The sequence below is a fragment of the Pezoporus wallicus genome, unplaced genomic scaffold (assembly GCF_028554395.1).
Source record: "Pezoporus wallicus isolate ANWC-B61680 ecotype Strahan unplaced genomic scaffold, APGP_CSIRO_Pwel_v1 scaffold_2584, whole genome shotgun sequence".
NCBI lineage: Eukaryota > Metazoa > Chordata > Aves > Psittaciformes > Psittacidae > Pezoporus > Pezoporus wallicus.
The window spans coordinates 7,927,117-7,944,026 of NW_026642851.1; the positions used below are offsets into that span (position 1 = coordinate 7,927,117).

Sequence of the window (16,910 nt, forward strand, 5' to 3'; positions counted from 1 at the left end):
ACCTGATTCAGTGGCCCATGCAACACAATGTTCCTAACTGGAGTGAATCAAAGTGCTCATTCAACAGGAAATGCTTCCTGAAAACCCTGTCTTCTGTCCAGCCAGTCCTGGAAAACTGTAGAGAAATAGGACCAAGCAAATGGCCCCATTTCTGTGCAGGACACGACTCAGAACAGAAACCAAACACAGAGCAGGATACGCAGGTGAATGAGTGCCAGACCCACAGGATACGTTTTAACAACCAGCTTTATTAGTTTAACAGAGAGAGACTGTGTGCCTCAGCTCTCAAACCTCTCGTTTTATTTGGAACTGGTGTCAGAAAAGGTCGTGTTGCAAAATATAAACAAATTGCTAACATGGAGCAGATTTCCTTGGATTGCCCGAGTTCCTCAAGCTGTTCTGGACCACAGGAATATCTTTCCTACAGACACAAGCCTACCCGCTAACTCCTATGTCACATTTATACTTGTGGGCTATACTCAATTCCCAAATCTCATTTATACATCTGGCATATATTTATACACTGCTCCCAGAGCAACAGCAACAGCACATCTACGTTTCTGGCTACCTGCCTTCCCTCCTGTATCCCACAGACAGACACAGAGACACACACACACAGAGGGACTGTGTGCCTATTTTCTGCCATTTCAGACTCAAAAATCATGGTAGAAGTCAGTTCCACATCTGACACAGTATGCCATCCCCAAAAGTTCAGACCGAGTATATCAGATGTGATAGCTCCAAAGTTATCTTACTTATCTACCAGAAACATTTTGAGGCTCTATCAATTGCACCCTGGCTCACTAGTTAGGCACCAAGCTTGCCAGTCAGGGGTCTCTGACCAGGCTAATTCTGCATGTGGCAATAACCACCTAATCAATCCATGTCTTTCTAAGGCCTAATTGAGCACCTGCACATCCAGACATGAATCTTCCTCCTGACATTCTCCACAGACATAAATTACAAGTTTAGTGCACACACCAGACAAGTCTCAGTGACCCCTTGACAGGGCAAACAGGGGTCATGCAACAATCTGATTTTCAGCACCCACTATTTCCACCCTTCTGCTTTCTGAATTTTAAAGCCTGTAGTTATAGTTAGTATCACTCTCCAGTCTCAAAGGAATGCAGCTTTGAAGCTGGTTCTTAAGCCAGTTTGTTTCCATTAGCCACTACTGCAGCAGAATAGGAGCAAATCTCTAGAATTATATAGTTCTGAGGATATGAAGTCCATATTTTAAAGCAGGGGTAATAGCTATGATCTAGCTCTACTCTGGTCCAATGGACTGGATACACTTTGGCAATTGGAGTACATCATTCAGCTTAGTTTCATCTGGAACAAATCCACTTTGTATGCTCCAAGACAGTCCTGCAATGCAAAGTAAAGCGATTTAGGATGATCAGGAGATTCCCTTGAAAACCACTAAAATGCTAGTGAAGCTAAAATCATCTTACTCTTGACTAATACCTGGTGCAGGTACGCAAGGAATAGCTGTCATATTCCAGTTACTTTGCACCTCAGCAACCTCTTTAAAAATTTCCTATTCAAGGCTCAAGAAAGGCTTTCTGGTTTGTAACAGAAAGGACAATCAGGAAAACAATCAGATACCATAAATGAAGCATGTTGATATCAAAGAGGATCTAGGGTCAGGTCTATAATTCATAATCCTTTTTAACTTTACCTTTGTAAATTCAACCAGGCTATGTACAACCAAGGAAGCAATGGGTTGGTCACTGCCTTATAGAGATGAGCCACAGCTGCAGCTAGAAACAGCACAAGGTCCTAAGATCATCAATGGACTAATTGGTCTCATTGATGACCCCATCATGCAGGTAGCCAGAAATGTAGATGTGCTGGTTGCTGTTACTTTGGGAGCAGCGTATAAATATATGTCACTGCTCAGTAATGCATGCTTAAGGAAGAAACCCATGAAACACAGTCTTCCTTCCTAAGATACTTCTAGTTTGAATGTTGACAGCATACCAGAGCCTCCTTGGCCCTTTCACTGGCTTTGGGTCATAAGAGTTAATTCTTCCTGGTGGATTTATCTTTCACAACTTTGTCTAATCCTTCTTTTATGTATTTTACACTTCTAGACTTCACTTCTCCTATATTAATGAGTTTCACAGTTTGATTATATACCACATATTTGTTTTTCTTCTAAGTTTATGCCTTAGCTATACTTTCTGGGCATAGTTCTTGCCTTATAAGAAATAATACATAATCACATTCACTTTTCCAGCTCCATGCTACCTGTGACTATAGACTAATTTTGCTTGACCTTTTTTTTCCAAATTGCAAGCTCAATCCTTGTTTGTGCCTTCTCTCAGTTTCTCTTCCACCCATCTTAAATACAGGCTGATCATTTAACCTTCAATCCCTCAATACTGTCAGAACCTTCTATAACTTTTTGCCCCCACTTTTGTTGATAATTCTGCCTGATTTCCTATCACCACCAGGCTTTTTTGAGCCTTTCATCCACTTCATTTCTGTTGAAAAAGACCCTCACTGCTAACTGAATTTCTCAATTCAAGTCAGCATGCCAGCTATTATCTGAGCGAGAAACACACACTGCACAGAAAGGAATGCTAAACAAAAGGCAATGCCAAACAAGTGACCTCATTCCATGCCTGCTGCCCTTGCCCTGGTCGTATCTACAGCTTTCCTGGCACAGGCAAACAAAACCTTTGGCTGTTCCCCTTGTGCTCACAAAACTGCAGCCAAGGGCAGCCCAGCTCATGCTAGAGTGGGTCTTCCGGCTGAGCATGCAAGAGAACATGAGAGATGAAATGGAGGCGCCTTCCCAGATCCTCTGAATCCTCCATTTCCTGCCAGTGGTTGCTAAGGGAGCAGCACTACTGAGTGGCTCCAGCTCTGCAACAAAATGGTAGCCAATATCATTCAAGGTAAAAGCTGACAAAGTGCCTTTGCCTCACTAGCTAATGAAGGAGACAGTCCCCTGCTCAATATTGCTGTGCTGAGGCACAGTGTGAAGACACAAACTTTGCCTTGATGCACACTCTAGGTCTTGCCACAGCTTCCCCGTAGGCCAATCTTCCCCTTTTCCCCCAAAGACCACCTCTGCTGTGCCAAAACTCACACAAGCAACATAAATCACACATTCTGCAGTATATTTCTCCTCTTAAGGCTGGTAAAAGGCTGGACTGGCCAAACTGGGCAAGGCTTCGATTTACACCACCATTCTCTAGTGAAGAAAGGGTGAACACAGTATAAAATGGGTGCAGCAGAAGTGAAGCTCAGAAAGGCTGAATAGCCTTGAAGTTCAAAACAACCACCTTTCAAATGACATTCTCCCACACTACAGTTTACCAAGGTCCAGTATTTAGTCACTACAGGAACTGAGGTTCAGACTCTGTTTGCTGCCTGTGGTTTGGTTAGTGAAATATTCCATATCTGCCCCTTTACACTTTGTCTTTCAGGGGGACTGAACAGGATCACTAATCACCAACTGAGAAAAGACAGGTGAGAAATTAACTTAAGGCAGATATGAAATACAAACCCTTCAGTTTTCCATTAAAATATTGTGGTTGCTAACAGTGAGATTATGTTGGTGTGAGACAGAGAAAGAACCTTTCAAAAAAGTACACAAGCATTTCCATAACTAAATTATTATTTGAATAATTATCAAGAGAAATACTTGTGTTGCTCTTATTGCTTCTGGGAAAAGTAAAATCCTATCCACCAAGATCTTTGTCATCACCAGCAGAAACATCACGTACAGACTTTTGCTACTTCCCCTCTTGTGTTAGGATGGTTAAGAAGTTTAACCATTATGCTTACTACAGTGCTGGCTTTGTCACAACTGTCTACCAACAGGCTAAGGAAATCACAGACATATGTGTTAACATGAAAAAAAAAAAAAACTGAGTGCCACAGAGGACCAGATACCCTGATGTCAAGGTCAGTGAAGTTTGTGAGCATCCTAGGGGTAAGACACTCAAATCTTCAGGGATCAAGATTAAAGATGATATTAGCTTTAGAGGAAGCAAAGAATCTTGTTCTTCAGTAGGAGGTTTATTGCCTAAGATGCTGCCCTAGCAACTGATGCACAGTAAAAAAGTATCAGATAAGATAAAATTAAATCTGAAATGATAAGCAGGTAATGGAAAACATAGGAAAACAAGGAAATTAGAAATTATAATTTTCTTGCAAGCATTTAACTACACAAGGATCTCTGGAGGTACTAACTCCTGCTTCACAACTTTCTAGCTAATTATTTTTCTCATTCTAAAAGCTTCATTTTAATTAGCTCCCAAGTTGAGCTACTATGAAGAGTTTTTATTTTCATTATCTTTTTACTATATGTAAAAAACACTGGCTTCAAAAATAAGTACTCATTAAAAATAACGAGTGGTTTTGGTACTGCTTAAATATATTCAAGTGATACAGGAAAAAGAAATTGTTGGGGTCTTGTCATTATTTAGTTGCTTAGTAACAAAGCAGGAAAAAAAGTATTTAAATATCATAAAACTTAGAAGCTGATTTAGTCTTGAAGTCATTAGTGTTTAAAGAGAGACACAAGTCCTTAGTCAGATGACAGGTAGGTGCTTACAACAGTTGCCACAAAACTAATTTTATAGTTTTCTTCATTACAGCTTGGAATTTTTCATTTCACAAACTACAATAGAAAGAGGCATGTGCAATACAGCCAACACTGCAGCAAAATGTGTAAATAGCATAACTGTCAATTTATTGCTCACATTTACGTAGCTGTTTAGCCTACAATTAGGATGTTCAGAGTTTTAAACAAGTACCTATTGACCTAGACATTTATTCCTGTAACACATGCACCTGTTGACAAGATACAGTAATTACTGTGGATTAAAAATGAAGTCCATGAAATGGTATGTTGTATATTTGAATATTATGTAGTAGTTTCTTAAATTACTGATGTCTTTCACAGAATCCTAAGGGTTGGAAGGGACCTCAAAAGATCATCTAGTCCAACCCTCCTGCAAGAGCAGGGTAACATAGAGTACATCACACAGGAACTTACCCAAGCGGGCCTTGAATATCTCCAATGTAGGAGACTCCACAACCCCCCTGGGCAACCTGTTCCAGTGATCTGTCACTCTCACAGTAAAGAAATTTTTCCTGATGTTCACATGGAACCTCCTATGCTCCAGTCTACACCCATTGCCCCTTGTCCTATCACTGGACATCACTGAAAAAAACCTAGCTCCATCATCCTGACACTCACCCTTTACATATTTGTAAACATTGATGAGGTCACCCCTCAGTCTCCTCTTCTCCAAGCTAAAGAGTCCCAGCTCCCTCAGCCTCTCCTCATAAGAGAGATGTTCCATTCCCTTAATCATCTTTGTAGCTCTGCGCTGGACTCTTTCAAGCAATTCCCTGTCCTTCTTGAACTGTGGGGCCCAGAACTGGACACAATATTCCAGATGCGGCCTCACCAAGGCAGAGTAGAGGGGGAGGAGAACCTCTCATGACCTACTAACCACACCCTTTCTAATGCACCCTAGGATGCCATTGGCCTTCTTGGCCACAAGGGCACATTGCTGGCTCATGGTCATCCTCCTATCCACCAGGACCCCCAGGTCCCTTTCCCCTTCAGTACTGTCCAGCAGGTCAGCCCCCAACCTGTACTGGTACACGGGGCTGTTCTTCCCCAGATGCAAGACTCTACACTTGCCCTCGTTGAATTTCATCAAGTTCCTCTCCGACCAACTCTCCAGCCTGTCCAGGTCTTGCTGAATGGCAACACAGCCCTCTGGTGTGTCAGCCACTCCTCCCAGTTTAGTATCATCAGCAAACTTGCTGGGGGCACATTCAGTTCCCTCATCCAGGTTGTTGATGAAAATATTAAACAGCACTGGTCCCAGCATCGACCCCTGAGGGACTCCACTAGTCACAGACCTCCAGCTAGATTCTGCCCCATTGACCACAACTCTCTGGCTTCTTCCTTCCAACCAGTTCTTGATCCACCTCACTACCTGATCATCAAGCCCACACTTCCTCAGCTTATCTATAAGGATGCTGTGGGAGACAGTATCAAATGCCTTACTGAAATCTACCATCATCCATCCACCTAGTTACTTGCTCATAGAAGGCTATAAGGTTGGTCAAACATGACTTCCCCTTGGTAAAGCCATGTTGGCTGCTCTTAATAACCCCCTCATCCTTGATATGCCTAGAGATGGTGTCAAGAATAAATTGTTCCATCACTTTCCCAGGGATGGAAGTAAGGCTGACCGGTCTATAATTACCCGGGTCCTCCTTCTTTCCCTTCTTATAGACCGGCATGATATTTGCCATCCTCCAATCCTCAGGCACCTCACCTGTTTCCCATGACTTACCAAGGATGATGGAGACTGGCTCAGCAATGACCTCCGCCAGCTCCCTCAGCACCCACAGGTGTATTCCATCCGGACCCATCGATTTATAGATGTCCAGATTACTTAACTGGTCCCTAACCCAATCCTCATCTACCAAAGCAAACTCCTCCTTTATCCTGACTCACGCCGGGGCTATAGGAATCTGGGTCCCACAGGGAGAGTCTGCAGGAGTAAAGACAGAGGCAAAGAAGGCATTCAGCACCTCTGCCTTCTTTATATCCTCGGTCTCCAGGGCACCCACCTCATTCAGCAGTGGGCCTATACTGCTTCTTGTGTTAGTTTTATTTGCTATGTATTTGAAGAAGCCCTTTCTATTGTCCTTGACCCGACTTGCCAGATTAAGTTCCAAGGAGGCCTTAGCTGTCCTAATTGCTTCCCTACATCCTCTAACAGCTGTCCTATATTCCTCCCAAGTGGCCAGCCCCTCCTTCCATAATCCATAGATTCTCTTTTTCCGCATGAGTTTGCCCAGCAGTTGCTTGTTTAACCATGCTGGTCTCCTGGCTCCGCTACTTGACTTCCTACTCATTGGGACACTCTGATCCTGAGCTTTGAAGAAGTGGTCCTTGAATGCTGACCAACTATCTTGAGCCCCTTTACCACCTAGTACCCTTTGCCATGATACTTCCTTTAGCAATTGATTGAAGAGGCCAAAGTTTGCCCTTCGGAAATCCAGAAATGTGGCCTTGCTAGGTATTCTATTCCGCCCACACAAGATCCTAAACTCCACAATCTCACGGTCACTGCAGCCCAGGCTGCCATTGACCGTCACTACTTCAACCAAAGAAGCCTTGCCTTGCAATATGAGTATTACACCATAAAGAGAAGATGAAACAAGCAGAAATTTCATTTCATACCTCCTAACTAGATATCTCTATTTCATTATTATTTTAACCAGAAAAAGCCCAAGAGGTACTGGACATTTTGATCATTGAGAAACAGAGCATTTTTTATTGATTTAAAGTGTATATCTCATGGAAAGTAACAATCAGCGCAAATACAGGTTTAATCAAATAGAGGTTCAACTTAAAATTTACCAATGCCAGTAACATAACTGAATAAAATGCCTTTGATTTTGGAGTTCAATTACACTGTTTTAATGCATCACAAACAAATGTTTTAATTATTCCTCTGTAATGCTCAGCTTTGTTGGTGTTTTCTAAAGAAAAGCATGATAGGATATCTCTATCAAAATATTCAGGTTATCACTTGATTCGATTCCACTTAAAGTGTACAGTTTTGCAACCAGTTTACAATTAGCACTCATTTCTCAGGCATGAGTTGACCCACTTAACACAATGTAGTAAATCCATGCCTTTTAGGATTTTTCTGGATGGCTTATTTTGCTTCCCCCACACAATTCACTTTGTCAATATAGCAAGCAAGGTTAAAGTCATCCTGCCAAATTTATTTATTTAAATTAGAATCAGAAAGGCTATACTATTCCCTGTGGAAATAAAAAAACTGAAAACTTTTTGAAACTTTGAGATGTATTTTAACATCAGAATGACTCTATAACCTTTGTAATCAACTAATTTCATAAGAAAGCAGCGATATGGAAGGAAACAATACTTCCAGCAATTTCTTCTACAAGCTTATAAAAAAGGCTTCTGAAATCCTAGAAGAAACTTAATAAACCACAATAATATGTATTATATTAATTTGCTAAAAAAAAAAGAGGGAGAAAAGATTTTTTTCTAAACGATCCTATAGAATAAAGCCAGATGGAATAAGACCATTTAAGAGGCAGACACGTAGGCGTCACATCTGCTTGCTTTGACTACCAGAGATCCACTTAACCTAAAATATTTCCCCCTACAACTCTGAGGACAGCTTCAGCTTCACATTTGTGACGATTCCTTCGAGATCACCTACCCATCCTCACTGTGGGGCTGCTGAAAGAGAGACTTCCCTAAGCATAAACTGTCCCAAGGTCAAGTGTCATTCAAGTCCAAACAGACTTGTGTCTGACAGACAAGTACTTCCATTTTACACAATTTGCTGATGTGGTGTTTCTCTCACACATTAGTAGCTTACCAGAACTTCAGTACAGATTTGGGGTTAGTGTTTCAATGAACTTGCCCAAATGCCTATCTGAATTTACACATCTAATGCTATTGTGGGCACTATGGAATATAATAGCTCAAACAACTCACTAACACCTATTATAAAACTCTGTTTTTAATGCTAGCAGTTCTTCCAAATGCAGTTGCTTCTCTTGGGCAGGGGTTTGTTTTCCAGCTTCTAAATGGTAAATTGTTTCTGTTCATTCTAGTGAAGAGTTATGCATCTTTCCACCTGTGCTACAATAAAAGTAGTCTCACAACATGTCACTGATAGACTCTAATGCTTTTCTACTCTGTACCAGGAAGCTGATCTTGGGCAGATGAAGAATGTCACCGTGTTAGGAACATCTGTTCTACTACCCCACAGAATACGACCTAATGTGACTGACTTTTCTAATGCTGCAAATTGAAAGTTCACCTGCCCAGTACTTTTCAATTCCAACTGTACTGACAGATTCATACGTAATAATTGTAATGAGTATTTGACATTCCAAAAAGTATCCTTGCCATCTTAGGGTCTAAAAATACTGTTTCTTCCCACACACTGGGAGCTATTTCACAAGGATTAAGAAAGGAAGACCATCAAAGAAAGGAAGAAGTGGGCAAAGCAGTATGCCATTAAATAAATTAAGACTTTTTACTGAAAGTGTAGATAAAGAATTTATATACATAGGGGCTAATTTAATACTTTTTCTAACTTTGCATAAAACTTTGATGACCATTAAGAAAGCTTTTCTTTTTTTAAGTGGAATGTACACTGAGGTTTGAAATGCATTCTCGAGGATTACCCGTAGCTCACTTAGCACAAGGCAGAATTATTTCTGCTTACTCAAAATGAGAAGCCAAAAACTTCAATGCAGAAATACTAGAAAGTCAAAGGACCTGGAGCTTCTCAGAATTTCAATTTGTGTATATCTATACAAATAAGGATTTCTAATAAATCCAGAAAAGGGACAAGGTTGGACATGACTGTGCATGTATGCTCACTGCACAGGAGCACAGCAGCAACTCCACCTTCTCACAGAGATATGCCTGTATTAGGAAACGGAATGACAAATTAAACCTCCTAGTTTCCAGCCAGAAAAAATATGTGTTGAACGCAATTGTTAGATGCTCAATCATGAGTTACATACAGTGCATCTGAAATGCAATTGTGTGGAATTAAGCCTGCAGCATACCAAATAATGAATAGCTCTTGGAGTTGTAGTTCATGTTAAACTGCCAGAGGAATCAACAGGAGCAGAAGGCTATTGGATACCATAGCGCACCAAGCCTTCCATGCCTAATGGCACTTCATACACTAGTCAGCAAGTGCTATTCTGTCTATGTTAGTAGACACCATCATCATATATGATTAGAAGCATATTTTCCAAATGAAACAGCAACCAAAAAATCATGCTTAGGAATATAAAGACAGTGAGATAGAGCGTGAATCACTTCAGAAGCAGTGACAAAACAAACCATTGCCTAGAACAGTATAAGCTCTTTTTGTGCGTGATTTAACATGCTTACCCAGTCTCTTCGTTGATGTGCCATGGTTGGTTTTGTGAAATGCAGATCCTGATGATGTTGTCAATTTTTCTTGTTTCATTACATGCTATTCTTCCCCTTCACTTGGATTCGGTGAATGGAAAAAAGCCCTTAGAGACGAATATCTGCAGGCTGTATGCTGTGAATCCTACAAATGGAGCTCTGGGCCTCGCTGTTAACATCTTCTCCTGCCAATTTTCTCTACAATCTGTTTTGGCAATTTAAAGGACCATTTTATATTTGAGCAAGTAAACAGGTTGAACAACTGAGTCAACAGCTTCTAAATATGGAGCCATACATAGCTCAATGTCTGTTAGGGACAATTTCTAATTTTAGACGTGCAGATGTGCTCAAGTATAGAAGAAAAGTTGTTAACTTCCTCCTTTAGTTGCTACATGAAGACATTAATATCACGTCTGAAGTAGTATGCAATTCCTTATCATTTGTTTCTTTCTCCAGAAAACAGGTGTTTAGTTAATTCAAATTATGAAGGAATTCCTGTCCTCTGCTGCTTCCCCTGGAGTTGTATAAATTTAACTGGAGGTAAAATATGATCCTTGATACTTAAAAATAAAAAAATAACAAATTAAAAGACGAAAAAAGAAAAACATGCTCCATATTTCATTAAAGGCAATGAGTACACAGCCTTTCTCATTCAAATTCACGTACAATGTTTTTGAGAATGTTACAAGATTTTCATGCTCTCTTGCTCTCTCTCTGCATCCAATACAGGCTCCTGGTACATGGGGGAGAGACAAACACACACACACACACACACAGAGCCCCTCAAGGTGATTCAGTGACCTCTTATTTACCAACCCCACTGTCCTTTCTAAATTTTTCACCAAAATAGGATACCTTGGAAATGTGCTTTATAAACCAATTTAACCTGCATTCTCATTTTCCTTTATTTACCTTCAGCTACAGCTGTCATTTTGCATACAATCCAAACCTCCGGGGAAACAAGTCACATACATATAAATGAACTGCATGACTCCATTTTGCTAGCCCTCAAAGAGAAGAAGGGCACAGATGTGCACCACTTCTTGCTCCCACATGACTTATGCTCATACAGCATCAATATGGGAGTGAGAAATACTTACATGGGCTCTCAGTGTAATAAGGGCAGCCACTGTGAAAGCTTCCATGCACCCTTCCAGCCATACAACCAAGCCAGCAACCTCTACCATGGAAGCACTGGCCTTTATCTTAATGAAAGCTTCTCACTCCATCAATTTATATGGACACCTGTTTTGCTTTATACTTAGAAGACATTTACCAGGAACAGATTTAAGAAAGAGCAACTTATTTTACATAGGATAAAACATACTTTAAGCCATATATCTGGACCTAAAAGTGAAGTGGCAGTAAGCTGCAGCTCATTGCTGCAAACTGCTGGAAGTGTTCCATTTCCCCAAAGGAAATATTATTAGATTGAGTTCCCATTTCTTCATTTAGCCATGTGTTATGATATTTATTGATAGATAAATAGACCTTTTCCAACTTCTTTAATTATTCTGTTCCTTTTGCCATTTTAACTTTTTCCTTGCAAAATCAGCTTACAGTTAGCTTATAAGCAAAATCACCTATAAAATTGCATGGTATTTTTTTCATTTTGATAATTTACGCTTTCATAAAGAGAATCCTCTCAAAGTTCAAAGTAGACAGAAAACACTACAAGGTCCTTTAACAAAATTAGCACAGTTCTCTGTGTGAACAATATAGATTTTGCGTGTATTAAGTACATATTCAGTGCCAAGAAACAGTGACATCTGCAGCAGAAGTGATGGAAATTTTATACTTTATTTTATATTTGGAATAACTGAAAAAATACTAGTAAACTTTTATTATACTTACCAACATACATTCTTTTTATAATAACTATAAATATTCTCACACATATTAATTTGTAAAAATTACTTAAACTTTAAAATGCCTGCTTGGCCACGCAAAAGGTGCTAAAAATCCTGCAAACTCATCAGCAAAAAAAGCTGTCTAGTTTATGCAGCCTTCCCTACATTACAGCATGCTAGTATGTGTGGTTTACACCTTTTAAGCTAACTAAATGGTAAGAAGCTGTAATACTTGTAGTTTGGGCAGCTGAACCTGCACGTCCTGGAGAGGCTTTATGATACTTCCTAACAAGCATGTTGTACATCTGCAGAATTAAGCTTTTAGGCACTGGAATAAAATTCATTCTTTTCTATGAAAATCCATTCTGGTCCTGATGCATCCATCGAAGCACAAAATAAATTCCACAGATTTGGTCTAGTGTTCAGGACTGCTGGTGGCAAAACAGCAACCAAAATCCAACACACTCTCCTCCCACTCCCCTCACTCTTACCACCCAAGGTTTACGCTGATAGCATTCTTCAAAAAGTTGGAGGACTGCAATAATATTCATGTATGCTGTGAAACTTATCTTAGAACAAAAAGACAATATTTTACAAAGATTTCTGCTAAATAACATTGATACTGTTATTTACGTTTTATGACGTTATTTATCTTAAGCTAAACACTTAACTGTGCTCACTTACCCTTCAATGAAGTTGTTACAATTTTGTTTCAAATAGGGCTCTTTGAGAAGTTTCTAATACTTCCAGGTGAAATCAAAATAAAACTGAAAATTAAATATATATATTAGTATTCTTCCATTTTGTTATATATGAAAAGTAAAATTATTTTAGAATTATTAAAGTGCTTACCTTTCAATGTCTTGAAACCTTAAATAGATCCTTAGTCCATGTCTTATACCGTTTATCTGATAAATACAGAAACTACTCTGTGTGGAATGCATTTCTATAATACAGGAGTTTTCTAATTAGGTTCAAGTTGTAGCCTATGTAGAATTATCTTTCTAGGATATAATGCTATAAATCAAATTATTCCTTTTGCGCAAGCATAATGAAATGCAATTGCTTTTATCATGCACATTTTAAATTTCAATTTTAACCTTCAAGATAATTATTTCTAATAGAGTCCATGACTTGGAATCTCTATCAGCTACATACATCAAGAAAAGAAAACAACTCTGTATTGTTAAGACTGAATGGAACAACTCCGTATTGTTAGGACTGGATGGAACAAATCTATATTGTAAAGACTGGGTGGTTGGGAATGAAGGAACAGGAGTGGTACATCCAACCACCAAGAAAAAAAACACGAGGGAGGAAGGATACACAAAAAACACTTTTCACATTTAAAAATCTACTTCTGGGTCTGAAAAGGCACATAAATATATCTGGTGCAGGAGCCAGACAGCATTATAAAATATGCAAGTAGATCTGCTAGAAGGGAAACCCCGGTGTCCCCGTCAAAAATAGAGGTAGGAAGAATATTCTTTCCCATTTCACAAAACTACTTGCTTGTTTTTATTCTCCCCCTTTCCCACAACAGAAAACCCAATATGCTTTGAACAAAAATGAGAGAAAATGCATGCAAGTGACCTGTGTCATACTATTCTATACTCTGATGTTGAGGATACTGGGCTTGGGTGAGCTAATTAAATTTCTTGGCCATGCTAATATCCAAAACTGAGTATCATAGGCCTGCTGTAGGGTACTCCTCTCAGCTTCTCAGAAAGCAGACCCATGCAGGGGATTAAGTATTCATCAGAGCATTGCTCGTTTCATCTCCTTGATGCATTCCAGAACTACCCCACACAAAAGAATCACTCTTGCTTGAAGAAGCTATGTAGGTCATGAGAGGACCTAATTTAAGTTCTTGGTCTGAATAAAAAATACAGCTGATTAAAACCAGGTACTCACTGAAGTTTCCCAGATCCCAGATGGAAGTCTTAATGGCCATGCTTTTTGCCATTCTGAAGAATTCATCTTTCTCTCTCACAAACCAGAAATTTCAGTTATCCGCATCATTAACATAAGGTACGTGCTCTTGTTCTCATCTTATCTATACACAGGAGCATTTGCACAGCTCTTAAATTAACTGTCCTCCCCACTGGCCAAGGGGACAGGAAACGAGCCCCAATTTTTCACCTCAAAGACCAGCTCTGGACATCAAAATTTTAACTGATGAATGCTTCAGCAAGAATAATACATCTCCATTGCTATGATAAACTAGTATCATTCAATTACTTTCTTTTACAATAACATCTCTACCTGAAAGAATTTTCTTCCAAGTAAATAAACTCATCATTTTCTTCTGATCATACTTACACTGGGTGGATCCGATTCCATGATGTTATTTTATTACTACAAGGAATGATAAAAAACTGTTTACAAAATAATCTATGGAGACAAGTTCTTGCAGCTGAAGAAGGGATGGAAGCCAGGACAAGCTACTGATATTGCTTCTGTATCATTGCTATCTCACACTAGCTTCTACCTATTTCACACATACCATAACTTGCACTATGTATTACCCAATATTCCATCATGCAGTAGGTTAAGCATGCTGCAAGGGAACATGATATAAATAAATATCTTTTCTAGTGAAAACATAAGTCAGAAAAAGTCCCACTTTAAAAAAAAACACTCTTGAAAGCATTCTGCATTCACGCTTTAAGATAATGAAGCACATGGTTAAGTTTTGTTATCTGATGTTCTTTTCTCATCTTGCAGAACATGTATTTTCTTTTAAAACTGAGCATCAAAATATTATCTGCTTCTAAAAATCTCTGTCTTGCCAGTTATGCTAATTTTGACAGCCCCTGCTAAAAAAAGACAAACCTTTATAGCTTATATAAATTATACAGTTTACATGTAAATAGTTACAAAAGTATCCTTACTTGCTAGGAAATCTATAAAAATGAGTGTGTCAAATCATTTTAGTACAGAAAATACTGTGAGCATACTTGGTGAAAGCTGGAGAGGTGAACACACATTGCCAATGTGCTGTACAAGTCCATGGCATAAGGTTACACGCACTTCAAAATCTGACATACACAAATCGGTCACCAAAATCAGATTCTTCACTCTCACAGACTTCATCAGAAACACCAACAAACACGCCTTTTCTTAGACACACTATTTCTCCATCTATAATCACTTTAGGTGGCAGTCACATACATTACTGATTTGTTCCTGAGTCCTTTTCAGTCTTTGTAACTCCGGCGTATCGGTCACAATACTGAACCCTCTTCCTTTGCTTTCTTCAAAGTCCCTTTTGTATTTTACCTACAGAATAGAAAATACAGAACAGGGTTGTTTTCATTTTCCACAATGTGCCTCTAGCAATCCTTTTTCACTGTAAATAAAGCACTTGTGAAAGGCTTTCAGCCCTTAAAGGAGAAGCCTGCCTTCATCCATGAGCTAAGATAGGCAGCAACTAGACAAAATTCTGCAGTACCCAAGCAATTGCCTCCTCCAGAGTGCCATGGGTTCACCTCCACATGGACTGCAAGTGTGGGAAGATCACCATCCATAGTCATTTCATTCTCAGAGTAGCAACCACAGAACTGCAAATGCCAATGGAGCATCAAGCAAGCACTTACTTTCACACAATAGCTATAACTAAATCTGGAAGTTTTCTAAATGCACAGACTTGCATTTCAGCCTCTCTATATAAGTCTACCAGTCTCGTCCCCAGTTGAAACATAAGTTATACATTTTAAAATTGCTGCATTAAAAGAGTATTTAGAATGTTGCAAAGTTAAACATTCATAAGTTAGGGAATGGCTGCTCACTGTACAAGCTTAAGTTTTCCTTCTTGCACATACACATTAGGAGATTGTCTTTAATCACGTACTCATCTATTACTCTTTGGCAAGGCCCCCTGCTTTATTCTGGACAGCAGAGATGGTTCTATATGTGGTTGTATCCTTTTTCAGATCAGACTATTCAAATCCTATCATCAAGGCAGGGATATTAGTTTCCTCAGGAACTTTTTATAGCTCTGATCACAGTCATTAATCAATCTTTATAATGCACCCTGGAAAGTAGGAATGGCATTATCTACCTTTCTAGAGCAACCTGCTAACAGAGGTGAAAAAAGCTTAATTTCCAAAAACATACACACATCTCAGGGTGTTTGCTCTCAAATTCCTAACACTTGAATATGTTCAAATTATGAACTTAAGTTACTTGTATAAATACCCAGTACTTTTGCAAATTAGTCTAGAGGATCTCAGTTTCAGCATAAAGAAACAAGATGAAATCCGCAAAACATGCAGTCACTGCTGAGCCATGGACAAAACTCTGTAGCAAAGAGTGTTGGGACCCGCATCTCCATGCATGGGTTCAGCTACCTTATCCATAACGACTTCCTTTTACTTCCTATGTCCCCTGCTTTATTTACTACACATGTCCAGATTTTGCAACACATGAGAGAGCAGTAGTATAAAAACAGTATTCTCCTTTAAACAACTGATAACAAGCAAACATTCAGTTTATGCACCAAACTTGTAGTTTGAGGTTGGCTTTCAAATGTTATGATGGTGATTAATGGAAAAAGTATCCCTAGATCACAAAAGTAAAGTTTCACAAGGCTATGTAACAGTTTGTCCTGCCTATCCTAATCTTCAATGTATAAGTTCCTAAACTTTACCTTTTCTTTAAATGCAGTTTTAGTGTATATAGTTATATTGTGTACAGTTCACACATAGGCACATCATACAAATCCTTGAGACACTGCAGTACATCACTGCAGTACATCACTGCAGCAACAAACTACCATTTTCCCCGTGTTCCACCTTCAGTGCTAGCTGAATTTCGTACACAAATGACTGCAGATTTCAAACAAGTATATTCTTTTCATACCACCCTAAGACTAAGGAAACATCACTTCCACTCAAGCTTTTGAGGAAAGCATGGGCTGGTGACCCATGCCTTTCTGTTCATCTCCCCAGGTTCAACTCTTCGGCACCCTTCCTTCCATTTGATCACCATTATCAGATATCATTTTGTCTCCCTCTGAGCTTCTAAACTAATCGAGTCAAATCTCCATGGCTTCTTGCTAAACCCCTTTATCTTCAAATGCC

At 39.3% G+C, this 16,910-nt stretch overlaps 1 protein-coding gene across 2 annotated transcripts in view; it reads right to left on the reverse strand.

Annotated features, from left to right (window-relative positions):
• NEBL (nebulette) overlaps positions 1-16,910 on the reverse strand; it is a 247,158-nt gene that overhangs the window by 123,771 nt on the left and 106,477 nt on the right. For both annotated transcript variants that reach the window (XM_057432781.1, XM_057432780.1), the window contains exon 4: positions 15,001-15,108. In XM_057432781.1, the coding sequence (XP_057288764.1) occupies positions 15,001-15,108 (108 nt within the window). The remainder of the gene's footprint in view (positions 1-15,000; positions 15,109-16,910) is intronic.